Genomic DNA, 18,420 nt, shown 5'->3' with positions numbered 1-18,420 from the left:
AACACGATTTCTTTGGCCTTATTAGCAATATGTTCGGGATTTTGGAACATTTTAAAATTGTTGATGAATTTGTGTGATTTTGTGACAAATTTCGAATGACATGTCAAAATGCGATGAAATAAACAAACTCGTTACTAAGATATGAATTTATAAGCCAACTTTTTCAAACATTATAATTTCAAATATGGAAAATTTGCAAATATGCGTTCTAAAAAACTGTAAAAAGCGTATGACAAAAAATAGTGTATGTAACACGTACCTAAATTATGTTTTTTAGGACTCATCTACTATTTCGGACTCGGCTAACGCCTCGTCCGCAAACAGTAATGATTCGTCCTAAAAAACATCATTTTAGGTACTAGTTACATAAATAGCTATTAAGTTACTGATTTAATATTAACTTTTATATAAACAATTACTGGACTGGACCAACAAATATATAAACTTTTATTAGTACCAACAAAGGGGATTAAAAATAGATGGGTATAATATCTCAACCATCTAAGATTCGCTGATGACGTGGTCCTAATTGCCAATAGTCCTGAAGAACTACAAGCACAAATTAACGAACTAAATACAGCCAGCAATAAACAAGGTCTCAAAATAAATTTAGCAAAAACTACAGTAATATACATCGAACTGGTAGACAGAAAAGACAGTCTAATAAATAACACTGGATATTAGCAATGGGAACTATCGAATGAATTAGACTATCGAATGGCTAATGAATGAATGATTTCAACTATCGAATGGTTTTATTCGAATAAAATCATTCATTCATTTGTATACTAAAGCATATGTGACAACCTCGCCGTGCGACTAAATGGTTATCGTTGAGCCACGACTATCGAATGCTTTTGATAAATGAAATTTAGTATTCGTTTGATTTTTGTATGCGTCAGTGCATTATTAGTTCTTCCAAATTTTTATAACTTCACCGTATAAATACTGTGCTATTTTTGCGTTTACTAAAATAGTTAAAATACTAAAATAGTAGTTATTTTTTAATTTTATTTATTGACGATTGTGTGCATGTGCAGGTGGTCAAAATTTTTCCGAAAAGTTGTGTGGTTTTCCGTAGTCCGATCTTTCAATTATTTAATTTTATATGGTATATGGTCTATTTTTTAATGGGAAATTTTGAGAAGTAGCAATTTTTAAGAGAGATGAGATGAACTTAAATTAATTTTAAAAGTACATATTTGTATTTTAGATGTTTTAATAATATGAATTAGTTGAACTTAATAATCATATTAAAGTAATGTGGTTAAGTAAATGGTTATCGAACTCAAACTATGGGGTGAGAAAATTAAAATGAAAGTTTTACACGTGCCAATTTAAAAAAAAAGTTAACGATGTTTGTATTTTGTTTATGCTAATTCTCTTACATGTAGTTTTTGCGAAGAAATATTTCATTTATTTTTTAAAGTAAATGCCAGTAAAAGTAAATATAATTTTTAAATAGTAATATAAAGCACCTAATATAAATAATTTTGATTTCTAATTTTTATTTATATTTTCCTTCCATTACACTGCATGCTTAGAAAATTAATAAATGTTTATATTTCATGATTTTAAAATTTGTTGTTAATATAACAAATTAGTTCTGTAATTATTATTATTTAATAAATCAACGTTGCCAAAAAATTTAGAGACTATATTATTTTTAAATAGGATCTAATATAAATAATTTTGACATCTAATTTGTTGTTTATATTTTGCTACTACTTAAAAGAAAATATTTATATTAAATGATTTTAAATTTTGTTGTTAATAGGTATAACAAATTATTACTGTTATTATTATTTATTAAACCAGTCTTTGCTAAAAAACATTAAAAATAATTTTCCTACATCCAAAATAACTAGTATTATTGCAGTGTAACAACAGAATATTAATAAAAAAAAATGCAGAATATATAGACATACTATCCCTAATTAACTAAAGCCAAACAATAATATTCTTTGCTAATATCAACTAATACCAAAATATGGCAACAGCGCCTTTCATAATGTATTTTCTGTATAAATACTCGCACCTCAATAAAAAAATAATGTGTCCTTATCTATATCTGACTCCGCAAAAAATCAAAGATGCCGGCTTCTTTCATAGCATTGCCACAGCATTGCCATCGACCGCTGTCGGGTTTCTCGGAAAGAAACCTCGTCGCCGGGCGACAACTAAAATTCAGTTAATATTTTATTATAATCGATCCTGACGTATAAATGAATTTCATAAATGAATGAATTTTATAAATGAATGGTTTTTGCTGCCGAATTACTAGAATACAATATTCCAAGGCAGATGACGGATCTATTCGATAATTTTTATTCGAATAGTTTTCAATGAATGTTTTGTTACTAACTATCGAATTATTCGAATGAATTGCAACTATCGAATATTTCGATAGTATTCATTCGATAGTTCCCACTACTACTGGATATAGTAAGTAGAAGTTCGAGGGGAGTCTCATTTGTGTAAAAAATGAACATGTACTGCCAAAATATCATCTTACTGCCAAGCGACTGCGAATGACTGCGAAGAAGACACCTGGCAAGAAGAACGAACAACAGATGGACCACAAAAGTTACAGCATGGTACATGGGAATTAAGAGACCTAGAAGATGACAAACCTGAGATGGGACCATGATATTAGGAAATTAGCAAGGATCATTTGGGCCGGCGCGGCATAGCCAACAATAGACAACAATAGGCCCAACTACAAATAGAGTATCTAAGTATGCGAGAGAGGCTACACCATAATTGGAAATGGTTGAATAAGATGCAGATTATGATGCTGATAATGATAATCAATTAATATTTAGTCAAAGACTTAATTCACTTGAACTTTATGTTCAAACTGAAAACTAACTTAATGGTGCGTTTAGACTTGAGCACGCACGCACTGATCCTTCGCGAATGCTCAAGTGTAAACGGCTGTGCGCGCACGCTCACTCTGAATCTGTCTGTGCGCGAGCAGCCGCGAACGTGAGCCGTCTGATGTCGGTTTTTGGTCCGTGCTCAAAGGGATTTTAGGTGTGCGCGAACGCTCAGTTTGCACCGGCAATTTGTTTTGTCTGCGTACGTGCGTGCCTTCACCAACACAACCTACGACTCTGCTGGTCGCGCATAAATGGATCACTTCATTCGTCGAAAAATAAGTTTTTAATTTAAACGGAGCTGAGAGCGCGAACGAATGCCATGCGCGTACGCTCAGCTCGCGCGTGCTCAAGTCTAAACGAACCATAATGGTGCGTTTAGACTTGAGCACGCACGCACTGATCCTCCGCGAATGCTCAAGTGTAAACGGCTGTGCGCGCACCCTCACTCTGAAACTGCCTGTGCACGAGCAGCCGCGAACGTGAGCCGTCTGGTGTCGGTTTTTGGTCCGTGCTCAAAGGGATTTTATGTGTGCGCGAACGCTCAGTTTGCACCGGCAATTTGTTTTGTCTGCGACCGTACGTGCGTGTGTGATTTTTTTTTCGTTTTCTTTATTAAAATTATGGAGTGGATCAATGAATCTTCGTTATTATTAATTGAAGAATATGAAAAGTTGCCTATATTAATGGGATGTTAAACATTCTTTATATTATTAAAAAATATAAAAAACGCATGGCTAGATCTTGTAAATAAAATTAATATTGAATATGTCGACATTAATGAAATTGCTATTCTAAAATTTGTATCTTTTGTTCGTAATTTTTGGTGTTAATAAATTTTGTAAATATTCAAAGTCGCGTCTGGTAATTTTTGAAAAGTTTTTGAACTTATCATTTAGAATAAGAATAAGTGGGAGGGGGGTTAATCTCTGCGACCTTAGAGATCTATTGTGTCCCCCTTTCTTTAGTTATAACTCATCATACAGTCCCAGGACTTCCTACGGAGACCCGTGTCCCTCACAGTCGAGGAGCTACGACCCAGGCCGGGTAGACGAAACGGTGTCGCCTGTTGGGTTTAGAGGTAGGAGGTAGGCTCCCGACCCTTGGAGGAGGTGGTAGTTTGTATGCCACTTGCGGAGGATAGTCTCACGCAAGTGTCAGCCACCTCTCCTGTAGTTCTCTTTGGGTTTGGCCCCTTGGAACTTTCATTGTTACTGTTCCCAGTGTCGCTAGGGGGTTTCCCCACAGCTGCACCGGTGATGTTTTTATTACTATTATTACCAGATCTCATAGTGTTCCTATGAGTCGCTAGGGACAGTCGGTCCACTTCTACAGAGCCCCGCATGTAGAAGTAAGGGGTAAATACAATGGGGTGCCCCCGGTGCCCCAAGGTTGAGGCTGTCCGTAGCCCCGCCCGGTATCGTTATATGTCTTGGTGCAATTCCCTGGCCACGACACTACAGTCAGGGACAAGACGATGAGTGAGATGCTTCTTAGACCAAGCCAAGTGCTAGGGGGGATTCCCCCCAGCACCTGACCAGGAGCTTCCCCACCAACGACAAGGTCTTGCATCTCCTAGGGGAAGGAACTTATCATCGCCCTCCTCAGACACTACGTGGTTGCAGTAAATTATATCGATTTCTAAAAATTTGGGTTTGCCACCAGCGACGATGTTTACGATTTTTCTCCTTTTTAATAATTAAGCTGTGCATAACAATGACTGCAGCCTCGACTATTTCTTGGTCGTCCATTATTTTCGCCAACACAACTCTGCTGTGCGCACACAAATAAATCACTTCATTCGTCGAAGAATAAGTTTTTAATTTGAACGGAGCTGAGAGCACGAACGAATGCCATGCGCGTACGCTCAGCTCGTGCGTGCTCAAGTCTAAACGCACCATAAGATTTAAATCATTTTGATTTTAGAAATGACTCGAGACTTAAGATAAGTCTTTTTAAAACTGACTTGTTGCAGCTCTGTCTTCCATACAGCTTCGACGTTTATGGCTTATTTGGCTAATACAAAGAATCGCACATTTACCAGGCTAGTAGCACTGACATAAAATGTGCTCTATCGATTCTCCTTTTCATTGACAAAACCTGTTCGTTCGTCACCCTATTATTGCAGTGCCATGTTAGTAGACCCACTACATCTTTGACAACTAAAAGTAACTTATTTGCTTATTTAGAAAATTGGGGGAGAAGAAAAGAGAAAAATGAGTCACAAATTTTCCTTTTTTATCTGGAATAGCGCCATAAAACCCAGAAAAAGTAATAAAACCTTCCTCAGGAAAAAATTCCGGCAGATCGATCTAAACTGGCATCGAGCGTGCCTCCAACCCTTCCTAGTTGAATAATTCAGACAAAAAGGAAAACCCTGTTAGTCACTGGAATATTAGATAATAAATGGGCGCCAGAATGTCTGATATTTTTATTGTTGCGCAAGGTCTCGAAAAGTTTCATTTATTTTTAACATATATACAAGGTGGTCCGAATTGTATTCCGGAAACTTTGGCAGCATATTCTGCAGATAAAAATAAGTAAAAAAGTTCGTATGAATGTATGTCCTAAAATGGCTTAGTTTCGGAGATACAGTGTGTAGAACATAGACTTAAAATAAAATATAGACTACACTATTTACACCTCAACGCGGACAAACAACCTTTTTTGTACACATCTTTACTTCTGGGTACAGTCGACCGAGCCTTCCTCATTCAGCCTATGTTGTCACGTCTTTAATATTATCAATATTTTTTCTTGTTATACACATATATTGAGATATTAATACTACAGTTTAATAAAGTAGGTTTTAATATTCCATAGATGTATTACATAGTCCTTATAATCCTAAATTATAAGTGGGATACTGTTTAATAAGGATAAGTTCTTTACAATATAAACAACACCGATTAGAGGCGAGGGAGCCTATTCATTCATTTATTACCTTGTAGTACGTGTCGGACGTGTGCGGTAAAGCTTTGTTGCCGCTATCTCCCCGGCTGTATTAACGCATTTTCTTAGCTTGTAGTCCTCAAGTGTTTATTTTATTGACTTTTTCTATTCAAGAACTATAAAATATTGCAAGAAAATTTTGCAAGAAATTTGACTTAAATAATCCATTTAAGTCTTGAAACGACTTTTGACCGGTAGGCAACTCTCAATTTACCCATTAGGAGTCAGTGGCGTTGTTGTAGAAAGGCGCTTATTTAGATAATATTTTAGTAAAATGTAAAATCTGAATTTTTTCTCTTACATTACATTATTTACTTACTTACATTGTAACAAAATCATAATTATAACCCTGTTAATAATTAATAATGTTTTTATTAAAATATATCACTGGTTTATTCTAAAATTATCTTCAGAATCTAAAATAACATACAAGAATTTTAAAATGATATTACATTATGAAACAATATTTTTAATATACCGGGTCGTCTCAAAAGTGGCTCACCCCTATAACTTTTTTATTTTTTCAGATAAAAACAGATTTGTATGTTAGTAGGTATATGACATAAATTAGGATTTATTGACGATATTCAATTGTTTTTCTCTTCCTGTTTCACCGAAATGATTACATCTTTTGAAAGGCACCCTCGGTATATTGCTACTTTATTCGATAAAAAATGACACTCTGAATAGAATGACATATCATATGTCAACTTTGACATTGTCGCTTAAAAACATATCCTATTTTAAATTTCAATCCAGAGTGCCATGGTGTTGTTAAAAACACTAAGTTTTAATCAAGGAGCCTTGGAAAAATAGTTTTGATCGTCTAATAGGTTTCGTGTCTTGTCTAGGCCGGTTAAAAGATGTACAAATCGTATTTTTAATCATACATATGTCAATTTTTTCAAATGGAACAAGGGTGACTCATTAGCATATTTGGAAAAAAGCATTTTTTATGAATATATTGATACCACACACTTGGTATTTCGAGTCAAATTGTCGTTATGAACCGCGTGTTACAATTACAATTAAACCATATGCGAAAATGTCAAAAGTTTACATATTATATGTCATTATTCAGAGTGTCATTTTTATCGAATAAAGTAGAAATATACCGAGGGTGCCGTTCAAAATTAAAAGTTATAGTTTCCGGTGAAACAAGAAGTGACCAAAAACAATTGAATGCGTCAATCAATACTAATTTATGTCATATACTAACATGCCAATCTTGACTTTTTATTTGAAAATATAAAAAAAATTATGGGGATCAAGAGCACTCTTTGGGACGCACCCGGTATAATAAAGATCAGTACCGAGTTAAATAAATGTAGTTTTCATTGTATCCACTTCCTATCATCTTCCTTGCTTTTAATGGAACAGATTTATGGTTTCTCTAATTTACATAAGACATCATTTAACCAGAAAAAAATTACAACAATCATATTTTTTAAGAGTCCTGTCGCCGATTCTATTATATCTGTGGAATAGATCCTGTTTTGATTAATATTAGGGTTGTCAATGTTTGACTAAAATTAATAATTTATTATTAATTATGCAAAATTACATAATTTCGATTATAAAATTTCTTCTATAACGTGTATTTTATTATTTTTATCCTTTTGGACTCTAAGGCGTTTTTTCTAAACTTTTATTTAAAAACCTGTCCTAAATCTTAATAAAATATAAAAAAGTTTAAATATGATATATTTTAAATTTAATTATAGCTTCATTAAAATAAAAAAATTACCCGGCTATGAGACGGAGAGTTCAGGTGTACTTGAGAAACGAAAGACAGTGTTGTGTTTCTCGGCAGAGTCGTCAGGGAACGACCGTTACGACAGAGACAACCTATCTATCGCTCGTGTCGCACTCGTTATAACCTAAAACAATAACACAACAATAACAAGATATTGTCTGACCGCATGTTCCAGCTATTTATGAATGAGATGCTCAGTCTATATTTTATTTTAAGTCTATGGTGTAGAAGTTTCATTTTTATTTTGATTTTTTCCAAATAATTTATGAAGTAACGTCAATATTTGGATGAAAATTGGTTGTCTGGGAGTTTTTTGACATGAGAAATTTGATTTTGATGTCAATATGACTCCTACTTATAGAGGGCGCCACCTACATATTTTTTAACTTGTTTGAAGGGTAATAACTTTTCGTCCGTACCTGTGTGGAACTACTAAGTAAAAAAATATACATTTACGAAGTTTTTTACGCAAAAAAGGTGTCTTGTTAAAAATCGCTACGAATAATGGTTCTCGAGATATTTGGAATCGAAATTAGCAATACCTATCATCATTGACATAAATTAAACGCTGTTTGTAAATCACAGATAAAAATAAAAGAAGTCTGCATTTAATGCGGATGTTAGGAATCGTGTCGTAGCAAATTGTGATTGGTCATCGATGTTATTTCTGTGGCATCGATGATTCACTCATTGCTTTGACGGTAGGAGCTGATTTTATCTATATATTGGTTCTTTTATACAGAGTATACATACAATAACAACATTGCGTAGATTAGTGATGCTGGGACATCGTTAATCCCGGGAAAAGAGGAGGGAAAACCTAGTTATTTATTTATTAATTTTGTATATTTTTATTTTTATTTATTTTTTTAACTTTTATTAATTTTTTCTATTTTTTTATATTTTGTTATCCTTTCTAACTTTTTTTTGAGGTCAAAATATTCTTATCTTATTTGTCTTTGCTTGACCACCATGAAACAATATTGCTGCATCGTTTGCATTTGCCGGTGTTAGCAGTCGTATCATGGCAGATTTTGATTATTCATCGATGTTGCTTTGGTGGCATCTTTGAATCGATCATTGCTTTGGTATATGGTATTTATAATTAAAATTAATTTAAATTAATTTTATCTATAAATTAGAGTTCTTGTACACAGAGTATACATACAATGACAACGTTGCGTAAATTAATGGTGCTGACACATCGTTAATCCGAGGAAAAGTGGAGGGAAAACTTATTTTATTTATTTGTTAATTTCGTTTATCTTTATTTTAATTTAATTTTCTTATTTTAACTTTTATTAAATTTTTCTATTTTTTTTAAATATTTTGTTATCATTTCTATCATTTTTTTAAGTTCAAAATATTCTTATCATATTTGTCTTCGCTTGGCCACGATGAGACAATGTGGCTGCATCGTTTGCATTTAATGCCGATGTTAGCAGTCGTATCATGGCAAATTGTGATTGAGCATCGTTGTTGCCTCTGTGGCATCGATGAATCAATCATTGCTTTGAAGGACGGAATTAATTTTATCTATAAATTGGTTCTTGTAAACAGAGTATACATACAATGACAACATTGCGTAGATTAATGATGCTGTGACATCCTTAATCCGAGAAAAAGTGGAGAAAAAACTTAGTTTATTTGTTTATTAATATCGTTTATTTTTATTTTTATTTAATTTTCTTATTTTAAATTTTATTATTTTTTTTCATTTTGTTTTAATATTTTGTTATCCTTTCTATCATTTTTTTCTTAAGTTCAAAATATTTTTCTTCTCGACGTTGTTATTCCGAGGAAAAGTGGAAGACAAACTTGTTTTTTTTAATTATTAATATTTTTTTTGTTTTATAATATTTTCTCTTTCTTTAAATATTTTGTTAGTCCTATTCTCATTTTTTTTCTATCCCCTACTTTCCTAAATATATGTCTATTTTTGTTTTAAGCAACTAACTCTGATAGTTAGGTGCTAGCATTTTAAATATGACAGATTATGGCAGGTCATCGCTGTAGCTTCGGTTACAACGATGGTCTCATCCGTGCTTTCGGACGAGACTAACTTTATCAATAAATTATGTCTACACACCGAAAGCATACAATAAGAACCAGAGGCGGTCCATGAAAGCGGGGGAATCACCGCGCTTCCCTATACGTTGAGGTAAAAAGAAACCCAATTTTTTAATAGATACACATACATCAAACATCGCAATTAATATGAATTTATATATAATAATAATAGCTCCAGCATATAGCTTTAACGCCTTGGGAGCAGCAAGGTACAGTTTGCCATACTAGAGCCCTTCGGTATACAAGGAAGGTAATGTGGCTAGCCCTACGCTTCAATCGCCTATTATTACCTCAGGATTGTGAATCCCAAGTACTCATTTAAGGCTAAGTCGACCTAGGTACCTAAACTATTTTTATTTTATTAAAAATAGTCGGCTGATGAAATGCCGGCTGTAGGATTCGAACCCACATCCTTTGTATTGGTAGACGAGAGCTGTACCTCTACGCCACCGAACACCTTGAATTTATTTATATTATATATAAATATATATTAGGATATTTGTATTAACTCTGGTGATAGGAACAAAGAATAATATTCATTGAAATTGATTTCGTTGAATTTAATATAACTTTTTTTTTTCAGGGCCAAGCAGTTGTTCAGTTGGCCAAAACTATTCCAGATGTTACCATATATGGCATTTGCTCCAAAGGAAAACACGAAGCCTTGAAGGAAGCCAACGCACCAGTCGACCATTTATTAGAAAAAGGTTCAGATTATGTCAGCGAACTTAAAAAGGTACTAAATTGCATTGTACATTGAAGAACTCTGTATATTTGATAATGTTTCTACTTATTTCTTAGAATATCCAGAATAGAATCTTTTTTTCTTATCTAACAATATTTCGTACATTATAAAAATTATTCAGGTCATACGTACTATGAATAGTTCTGACTTATGAGCAAGTAAGGGATGTTAGCCTAGATCATATATGTATACTTATGTGGATAACTAAATCACTATGGAAAGTGTCGCAAACATATCAACGACTTCCATTTATCTTCTTTTTTTTGTTGCACACGCGGTGCTTCTACTCTATCTATCCTTGTCGAGGACCTATCGTCCGCGCGCCAAATTTGAACATTAATTTTAAAAATTTAATTTGTAGAATGCACATATTTGAACAATAAACTAAATGTTTACTGTTACAAAAATTAAATTATATAAAAAATACATGTAGGCACTCCGTACGAATATCAATATTCTTCGGAAATCTAACCAGAAAATATGCCACGTGGTTTAATATAAATAAAAGAACAACTGAATACTTTACTTGCCTATGAAAAGATAATTCGGGGATCTTTATATTAGAACTTCCACACACCAAACACTTTCTAGTCGTTTTTACGAGTATTTAAAAAGTCCAACTTAAAATTAACATCTCACTGAACACACTCGCATCCTTGGCTATATTAAAGCGGCCGATAAAAGAGTAATTAATACAATTTTTAAAATAAAAATTCACAGTCCTTTACAAAGATGCAACCGGGGGGGCTCATTGAAAATGATGAATAAAAACGTAAAAATATGATTAGTGTTAATATGAGTGTATTACATACATATGTTTAAATAACGAACTTAACAACAAGCAAGCAAAAAAACCTCGAAAAAAACAAAATAACATACAAAACATCAGGTTAACATGATGACAGATCATGATCAATGACAGATAAAGAATTCTTACGGAAAGTTACACTTTACGATATAATTTTTTAACTGTTAAAGGCAAACCCCATTTAAACACAAAACTTTTTAATACCTACTACTGTATCTAAAAGACTTTTTTAAATTACTAAATTCTTAGCAACGCTTGTGTTTTTCTTGGCTGTTGTGCGTCACGTCACAGATTAACAGGCCCACGTTTACTACAAAGGCGATGCTGCAGACCACTAGGTAGACCGGTCGTAGAAATTTATGTTATACCTACAACTTGTAGTCAATCTACACAAATATTATCAAACACTTTTTTCTTTTAAAATGTGTTCAGATTTTGTAAAGTGAGCATAGATGTTTTTTATTTTTCATCTTTTTTTTTATTTATTAAGAGCACTAATACTCTCTTTATAGGTTATTTTTTATTCTTTGAAGAATAATTGAGGAAGATATATTTCGTTATGATGTCACTAAATAAACTCTTGTATAAAATTTTATACTGTCTGGTTTATAATGTTATAGTATTGCATTTTCGTACAGCAAACTTTCATTCCCTATTCTACACCATAAGGGTATAAATTTCATAAATTCGCTTTACCTTTGTGCGAATTTTTATGTGTATAATCCAGAGGTCACCAAGTTTTATATAAATTTTTACTAACTTTACCCATTTGGTTGATGAATTTCAAAAAATTTCTTCTAATTCTTTTTGTAGGATTTCATTCTTCTAGACCAAATAGTAAGGAATTTTCATACAACAAACTGTTCCGAGATAATTTTACTCTCTAAGAGTTTCCTAAAATCGCTTTGTGTAGCTAATTCACTAATGTCGTTTAAACGAACCTTTGTGCTAATATTTATGTATCTAAAGCTGGCGGCATGAACTCACTCTAAAATATCTAAAAATGTAATATATAATCTAACTGACACAACACTGACAAAGACAAATAATTTATTTCTGGAGGTATTGTGTGTAGGTGTTTTTCAGGTATGTTTTAGTATTTAGTCTAATAATGAACACTTCAGAAATACACCAGTAAAAACATTTATTATTTGAGATTAAAACTCGAATTAAATTATAAATATTAGTTACCTATGTTGTTATAGCTTTTATAGGCCTGTTTAACGACTTAATAAGTTACCTAGCGAAAAAATCTGTGCGCGTACCTACCACTATTGTTACAGGTTAATTCGTTAAAGAAATATGTTACACAAGTTAAAAACGCTAAAATTTTATCATTTATAATATCATTTATATGCCCAGTATATTTCTGTTTAACAAACCAATCAGGAAAAATCCAAAACCTACCGTTATAGGAGGTATAAGATGATTAAACTCATTAAACTTATATAATGACAACTACTTATCGGATAACAAATTAATTACTACTGTCAGCTAGTTCAGCTACTGTCTAGGTAGAATATACCTAGAGTACCTACACCTACCTATGATGTAGGTAGATTAAAGCTTATTTTGACGTTACCTCTCACTTCGGTGTCACAAGCTGAATTTTTCAGGGATGGAAGTACAGTACATGATATGGGGACCCTTATTCCGAAAGTAGTACAAAATTAGACCGGGTAAAAGGACACTATCATCAAAAATCGATATATTAATACCACCGTATAGAGAAAACAAATACTTATTTTTTGATCCAGGACACAATAAAGTCTTATGACCAAAAAAAACTTTAAACATGAATAATCATTTCAATCATGCGAAAATTTGGTTTAAAAATAGATTTTTTTTAATATAACTTTCATTTAACGAAAAACGAAGGCCTAAATGAAAAAAAGAAACAATTTAAAAGTTTCGCTTATGTCTTGACAAGGTATCAAAGCAAACCCCATATTTTTGCTTTTAAACTAATAAAGATATATCAATAAACAATTAGCGATGTAATGGTTTTGCGCGCACACCAAACACTTTCTAGTCATTTTACGAGTATTTAAAAAGTCCAACTTAAAATTAACTTCTCACTGAACACACTCGCATCCTTGGCTATATTAAAGCGGCCGATAAAAGAGTAATTAATACAATTTTTAAAATAAAAAACGCCAACAACAAGCGTCGTTACACAATGGAAATAAGATTATGACATATGATTATGACAAGATTATGACAATATGATGACAATGAAAAATTGGTTTTTATAACAATCTATAATTTGTACTTTCTAAACCGTATAAAATTGTGATTATTTCGGAAATACGTGCAACTTTTAATGCGCATGGGCGCAATGTAAGGTCCTCGGGAAAGACAAACCTATTGCACATTTCATAAGTGCAATAAAGAAGGTTTGAAAATGGCATGTCGTGATGTTGGAGACATTTTTAATGCTAAACTTATGGCGTTGATTTATCCACACAAGTATACCGGGTGTTGCATCGTCGGACGGGACATAGGAAATCCCATGTAAATTTTAATGGGGTCAATTATTGGCTTCCCTAATTATTTTAGAGAATAATTCTATTTAGGTTTATTGAAGAGCACTAAAACCCACATTCAAAAGAATAACTTTAGATATTTTTGATTAGCTCGTTTACGAGTTATCGCCGATTTTTTTTAAATATTTCTCCTTTCTTATGGCCCTGTATTTACTTATGAGCACCAGTCAAGGTAAAAGATAACTGTCAAATGAAGTTGTCATTTCAGAAATTTACCTATTTAGTGCTTTATTATTATTGAAAACTCATTTCTACATCGGAAATCTTAAAGATGTATTGATAAATACAAATTAATATGAATTAAAGTAAAATAAAGTAATCAATTACAAGGTTAATTATAGTATTATTACAATATTCAATAACTTATTAATTTAGGTACTATTAAATTGTTAGAACTTTAGGATTTAAAAAGATGTTCAAATATTCCTCCATCGACTGCTAGACAATAACCCAGGCGATCATAAAATTCTCTTCTTACATTCGCTAGTTGGTAAACTGAAATTCTATTGCATTCGGCAGAAATAGCATTTTTTAACTCATCTAGATTTGGGTATTTTTTATCCTTGTATATCCTGTTTTTTAATTGGCCCCAGAGAAAGAAATCATTTGGTGAAATATCAGGAGACCTTGCTGGCCAATTTACTGTATGATTTAGGCCAATAACGTTTCCGTTAAAACTATTGTCTAAATATTCCCGAACAGCCAGGGTACTATGTGCCGGACATCAATCCATTTGGTACCAAACTTCCTGATTTTCCCTAGCGGCATCATGTAAAGCAGGTAAAATATGATTTTCGAGTAGTTCCAAATAATATTCTGCATTAAATTTCGCGTAAGAAATAATGGCCCGATAATATTGTGTCCGAATATCCCTGCCCAAACATTTACTTTCTGTGGATATTGCGTCCTTGTTTCGACAAACCTGTGTTGGTTTTCTTTGTTCCAATATCGATAATTTTGAACATTGGGTTCATTATTTAAGGTAAACGTGCATTCGTCAGTGAAACATATGTTTTTTAAAAATTCCCTATCCGTGTTTGCTCTTTCCATCATATCAAAACAAAACGCCTGCCGCCGTATTTCGTCCCCATCTCGTAGCTCTTGGTGCTTTTCATATTTGAAGGAATAGTATTTATGTCGTTTCAAAATTCGAAACGCTGTAGTGTGATCTATTCCTATTTCATCCTCAAGTTTCCTTGTGCTGATCTTTCCATCGTTCTCTTCCACGCACAATAAAACTTCCAAGTCGGTATCATTTCTTGCATCTTCTCTTTGTTCCTGCCTTGCTTCACATCTGCAGTTATTTATTAGGGTACCTTTGGTCTCAAATCTCTGGATATTCCTTGCGATTGTAGATTTTCCAGGTATCGGTCTATTCGGATACAGAGCAGCAAACATGTCCGACACCTTTTGATAACTATTTCCTTGATAATACCATTTAATCATCAATACTTTTTCTTCGGTAGTGTAATTCATGGCTAATATTTTCGATGTAGGTATGAGTTTTTAATAATAATAATAAAGCACTAAATAGATAAATTTCTGAAATGACAACTTCATTTGACAGTTATCTTTTACCTTGACTGGTGCTCATAAGTAAATACAGGGCCATAAGAAAGGAGAAATATTTAAAAAGAAATCGGCGATAACTCGTAAACGGGCTAATCAAAAATATCTAAAGTTATTCTTTTGAATGTGGGTTTTAGTGCTCTTCAATAAACCTAAATAGAATTATTCTCTAAAATAATTAGGGAAGCCAATAATTGACCCCATTAAAATTTACATGGGATTTCCTATGTCCCGCTCGACGATGCAACACCCGGTATATGATCTAGTAATGTTAGTCGGGAACTAATGTGAACTAAAGACCCAGTTCAAGGAACTAATCCTCTGAAGGAATGAAGGAACTAGAACTAGGGAACTAGTTCCTCCCTAGAAACTTTTACAGTTTTTTCCTTGATAACTTTAATAATGGAATTTCTCTGTACATCTAAATGCTCTTTTCAAGTCTTTGTATTGTATAATTAAAAGCAATTAACTAAGTATCACAGAAGCATTATCCACCACACAGTATTATAGTAATTACCATATAGAATCCCTCGCGTGAACCAATTTAGACCCATTAAACTGTTCTTGCAGATTTCTCCAGATGGAGTTGACATCGTGCTGGACTGCCTCTGCGGCGAGGAATGCAACAAAGGCTACAATCTACTTAAGCCCATGGGAAAATACGTCCTCTATGGAACGTCGAACGTCGTCACCGGAGAAACGAAGGGATTCTTCAGCGCCGCCAGATGCGTAAGTCAATTTGCATGAAATATAATACGGATGGTGTCAAAATTAATCAAATTAGTGGATTAGGGGATACGTAATGAAATTTGGTTATTTTAGGAAGCCAAAAACTTATATCTTGGAATATCCGGAATAGAATAATTTCGTATTTATTTATTTGTTTCTTTGGTGAAAATCTGCTATACTAAATATGTATACAGAATGTCAACAAATAGTGTATCTAAGTTCGGTCAGTAAAGATACAGATAAAAATAAAACAAAAAGTAAACTAAAAACACTAAATCACCACAATATGACATTTAATGACCAAAACACTTTTACTTTTACACTGGACGCGCTCAAGAAGAGTTAGGTTAGGTTGTGACTCTTCTTGATCATCTGCTGATGATGCTAACATGCTTAGCAAAACGCGCGTCATTCTGATTTAAGAATTGATTTCAGACTTAAGTTTTTTAAAACTGATTTGTTGCAGCTCTGAGAGTATCTATACAATAAATTACTAATAACTATTAATATAAATAATATTAATGCGATAATGACTTTACGAGTAACACTAAAATAACTCATTCCTCTAAAATTCTGTTTCAGTGGTGGCAAGTGGATAAAGTTTCTCCGCTCAAGCTCTTCGACGAGAACAAGAGCTTAGCGGGCTTTAACCTTCGTCATTTTATGTACCAACAAAACGGTGCGGCTCACGTCAAAGACACAGTCCAGAAAGTATTCCAGCTGTTCCAGGAGGGCAAAATTAAGCCTCTTTTGGATTCTACATGGGCATTAGAAGATGTAAGTATGGCTATAAAACATAATACTTGAATGTAAAAGCTTATTTGCTAAGAGTAAAGAGAAGTTTCATGAAATATTTTTATAGAGAAATCGATAGAAGTTGGCATGCATCAAAGACGTCGAAAGTATTATCAAATTAAATTTCTAATATACAGTATGTCGTTGTCGTTAATATTACTATAGAAACGCCTTTTAGGACTTTGAAAAAATTCAACCACATTTTCATGTTTTTCTTAATTTCCTCTAAAACGTTATAGAAATTTGGAAAAGTATAAACGGGATTAACTATTTTAGAACAAGCAAAATTTTTTATAAAGAATGCATTTTCCTCAAAATGTCAATAATAAAAAAGCTTTTCCTCTTGTAAAAACAATCCGGGGGACATACTGTATGAAAATCCGTTTAAAACTATTAATTGCTACGTACAACTAAACTTAAATGGAATCACTCTTTATTTCTGACTATACTTTTTGCAGAGGAAAAAAAATGGTATACTACTTTAAGATAAGGTTTTTTGTTGTAAATAAACATGATAATAAAGAATGCTGCGATTTATTAGCTTACTTCGGGTTTCTCTTATTAACGATTCTGAACCGTCCTAGAACTATGATGCGTATGCGCAGAACGAAATATGAAGACATTATTTAATTTGCGCATGCGCTGCAGAGTTCTAGGATGGTTCATAATCGGTAATAACAAGAACCCGAACAAAGCTATTTTTTTTTGAATTTTGTATTCAGTAGTAAAATCACGATTGTCGGGTAATTTTCATTCGATCCAAAAAAAAATGCGTTATGTTGGATTAACAGATGTAGAGAGGGGAAGAATTATTGCTCTCACCGAACAAATGCCCCAAATGGAAGGAATGCCCCAAAGAAATGCCCCCGAAGGAATGCCCCAAAGAGACGTAGCCGAGATAGAAGGCGTTACCCAGGGTGTTGTATCGAAAACATATGCAAGGTACTTGGAACTAGGAACTCTCAAGAACAGGCCCAGACAAAGTCGTCAAAGAGTCACAACTGAACAAGACCGCTTTGTGTGCCAAATTGCTAGAAGAAATCCTAATGTTTCTCATCCAGAGCTACAAAGACAACTTCTGGCAACTACAGTTGTGAATGTTTCAGTTGAAACCATAAGAAAAAGTGTTCGGGATCGAGGGTTGTACAGTAGGAGGGAGTTACGGGTCCCACAGTTATCTCGGCAAAATTAAATTGACCGGTTAAATTGGTGCTTTCAACATCAAAACTGGACAACTGAGAATTGGCAAAATGTTCTTTTTTCGGATGAGACCAGAATTGGCATAAGATCAGATGACCATCGAATTCGGGTTCTCAGAGCTCCAGGAGAACGAGCGAGGCTCCAGGCTGCCAAATCTGTACCAAATTTAAAGGGGAAACTGTAATGTTCTAGGAAGGTATTATGATGGGAGCAAAAACTCCATTGTTACCGCTTCAACAAACTTTAACGGGTCGGAGGTATGTTGATTTACTGCTAGAACCAATCGTTAGGCTTTGGAGAGCTGCAATTGGGGATAATTTTAACTCCTTGCACGATAATGCACCTCCCCATACCAGCAAAGTTGCTAGAGA

The 18,420-nt window shown here is 33.4% G+C and overlaps 1 protein-coding gene across 1 annotated transcript in view; it reads left to right on the top strand.

Annotated features, from left to right (window-relative positions):
- The window catches only part of LOC115882937 (synaptic vesicle membrane protein VAT-1 homolog-like), a 172,010-nt gene that overhangs the window by 151,128 nt on the left and 2,462 nt on the right, over nt 1-18,420 (top strand). The window contains exons 4-6 of the mRNA XM_030901205.1: nt 10,241-10,393; nt 15,896-16,054; nt 16,637-16,831. Of these exons, the coding sequence (XP_030757065.1) occupies nt 10,241-10,393; nt 15,896-16,054; nt 16,637-16,831 (507 nt within the window). The remainder of the gene's footprint in view (nt 1-10,240; nt 10,394-15,895; nt 16,055-16,636; nt 16,832-18,420) is intronic.

The sequence above is a fragment of the Sitophilus oryzae genome, unplaced genomic scaffold, assembly GCF_002938485.1.
Source record: "Sitophilus oryzae breed Bouriz unplaced genomic scaffold, Soryzae_2.0 scaffold_1801_pilon_pilon, whole genome shotgun sequence".
NCBI lineage: Eukaryota > Metazoa > Arthropoda > Insecta > Coleoptera > Curculionidae > Sitophilus > Sitophilus oryzae.
Note: the sequence above shows the minus strand (reverse complement) of the source record. Positions and strands in the feature narration are given on the sequence as shown.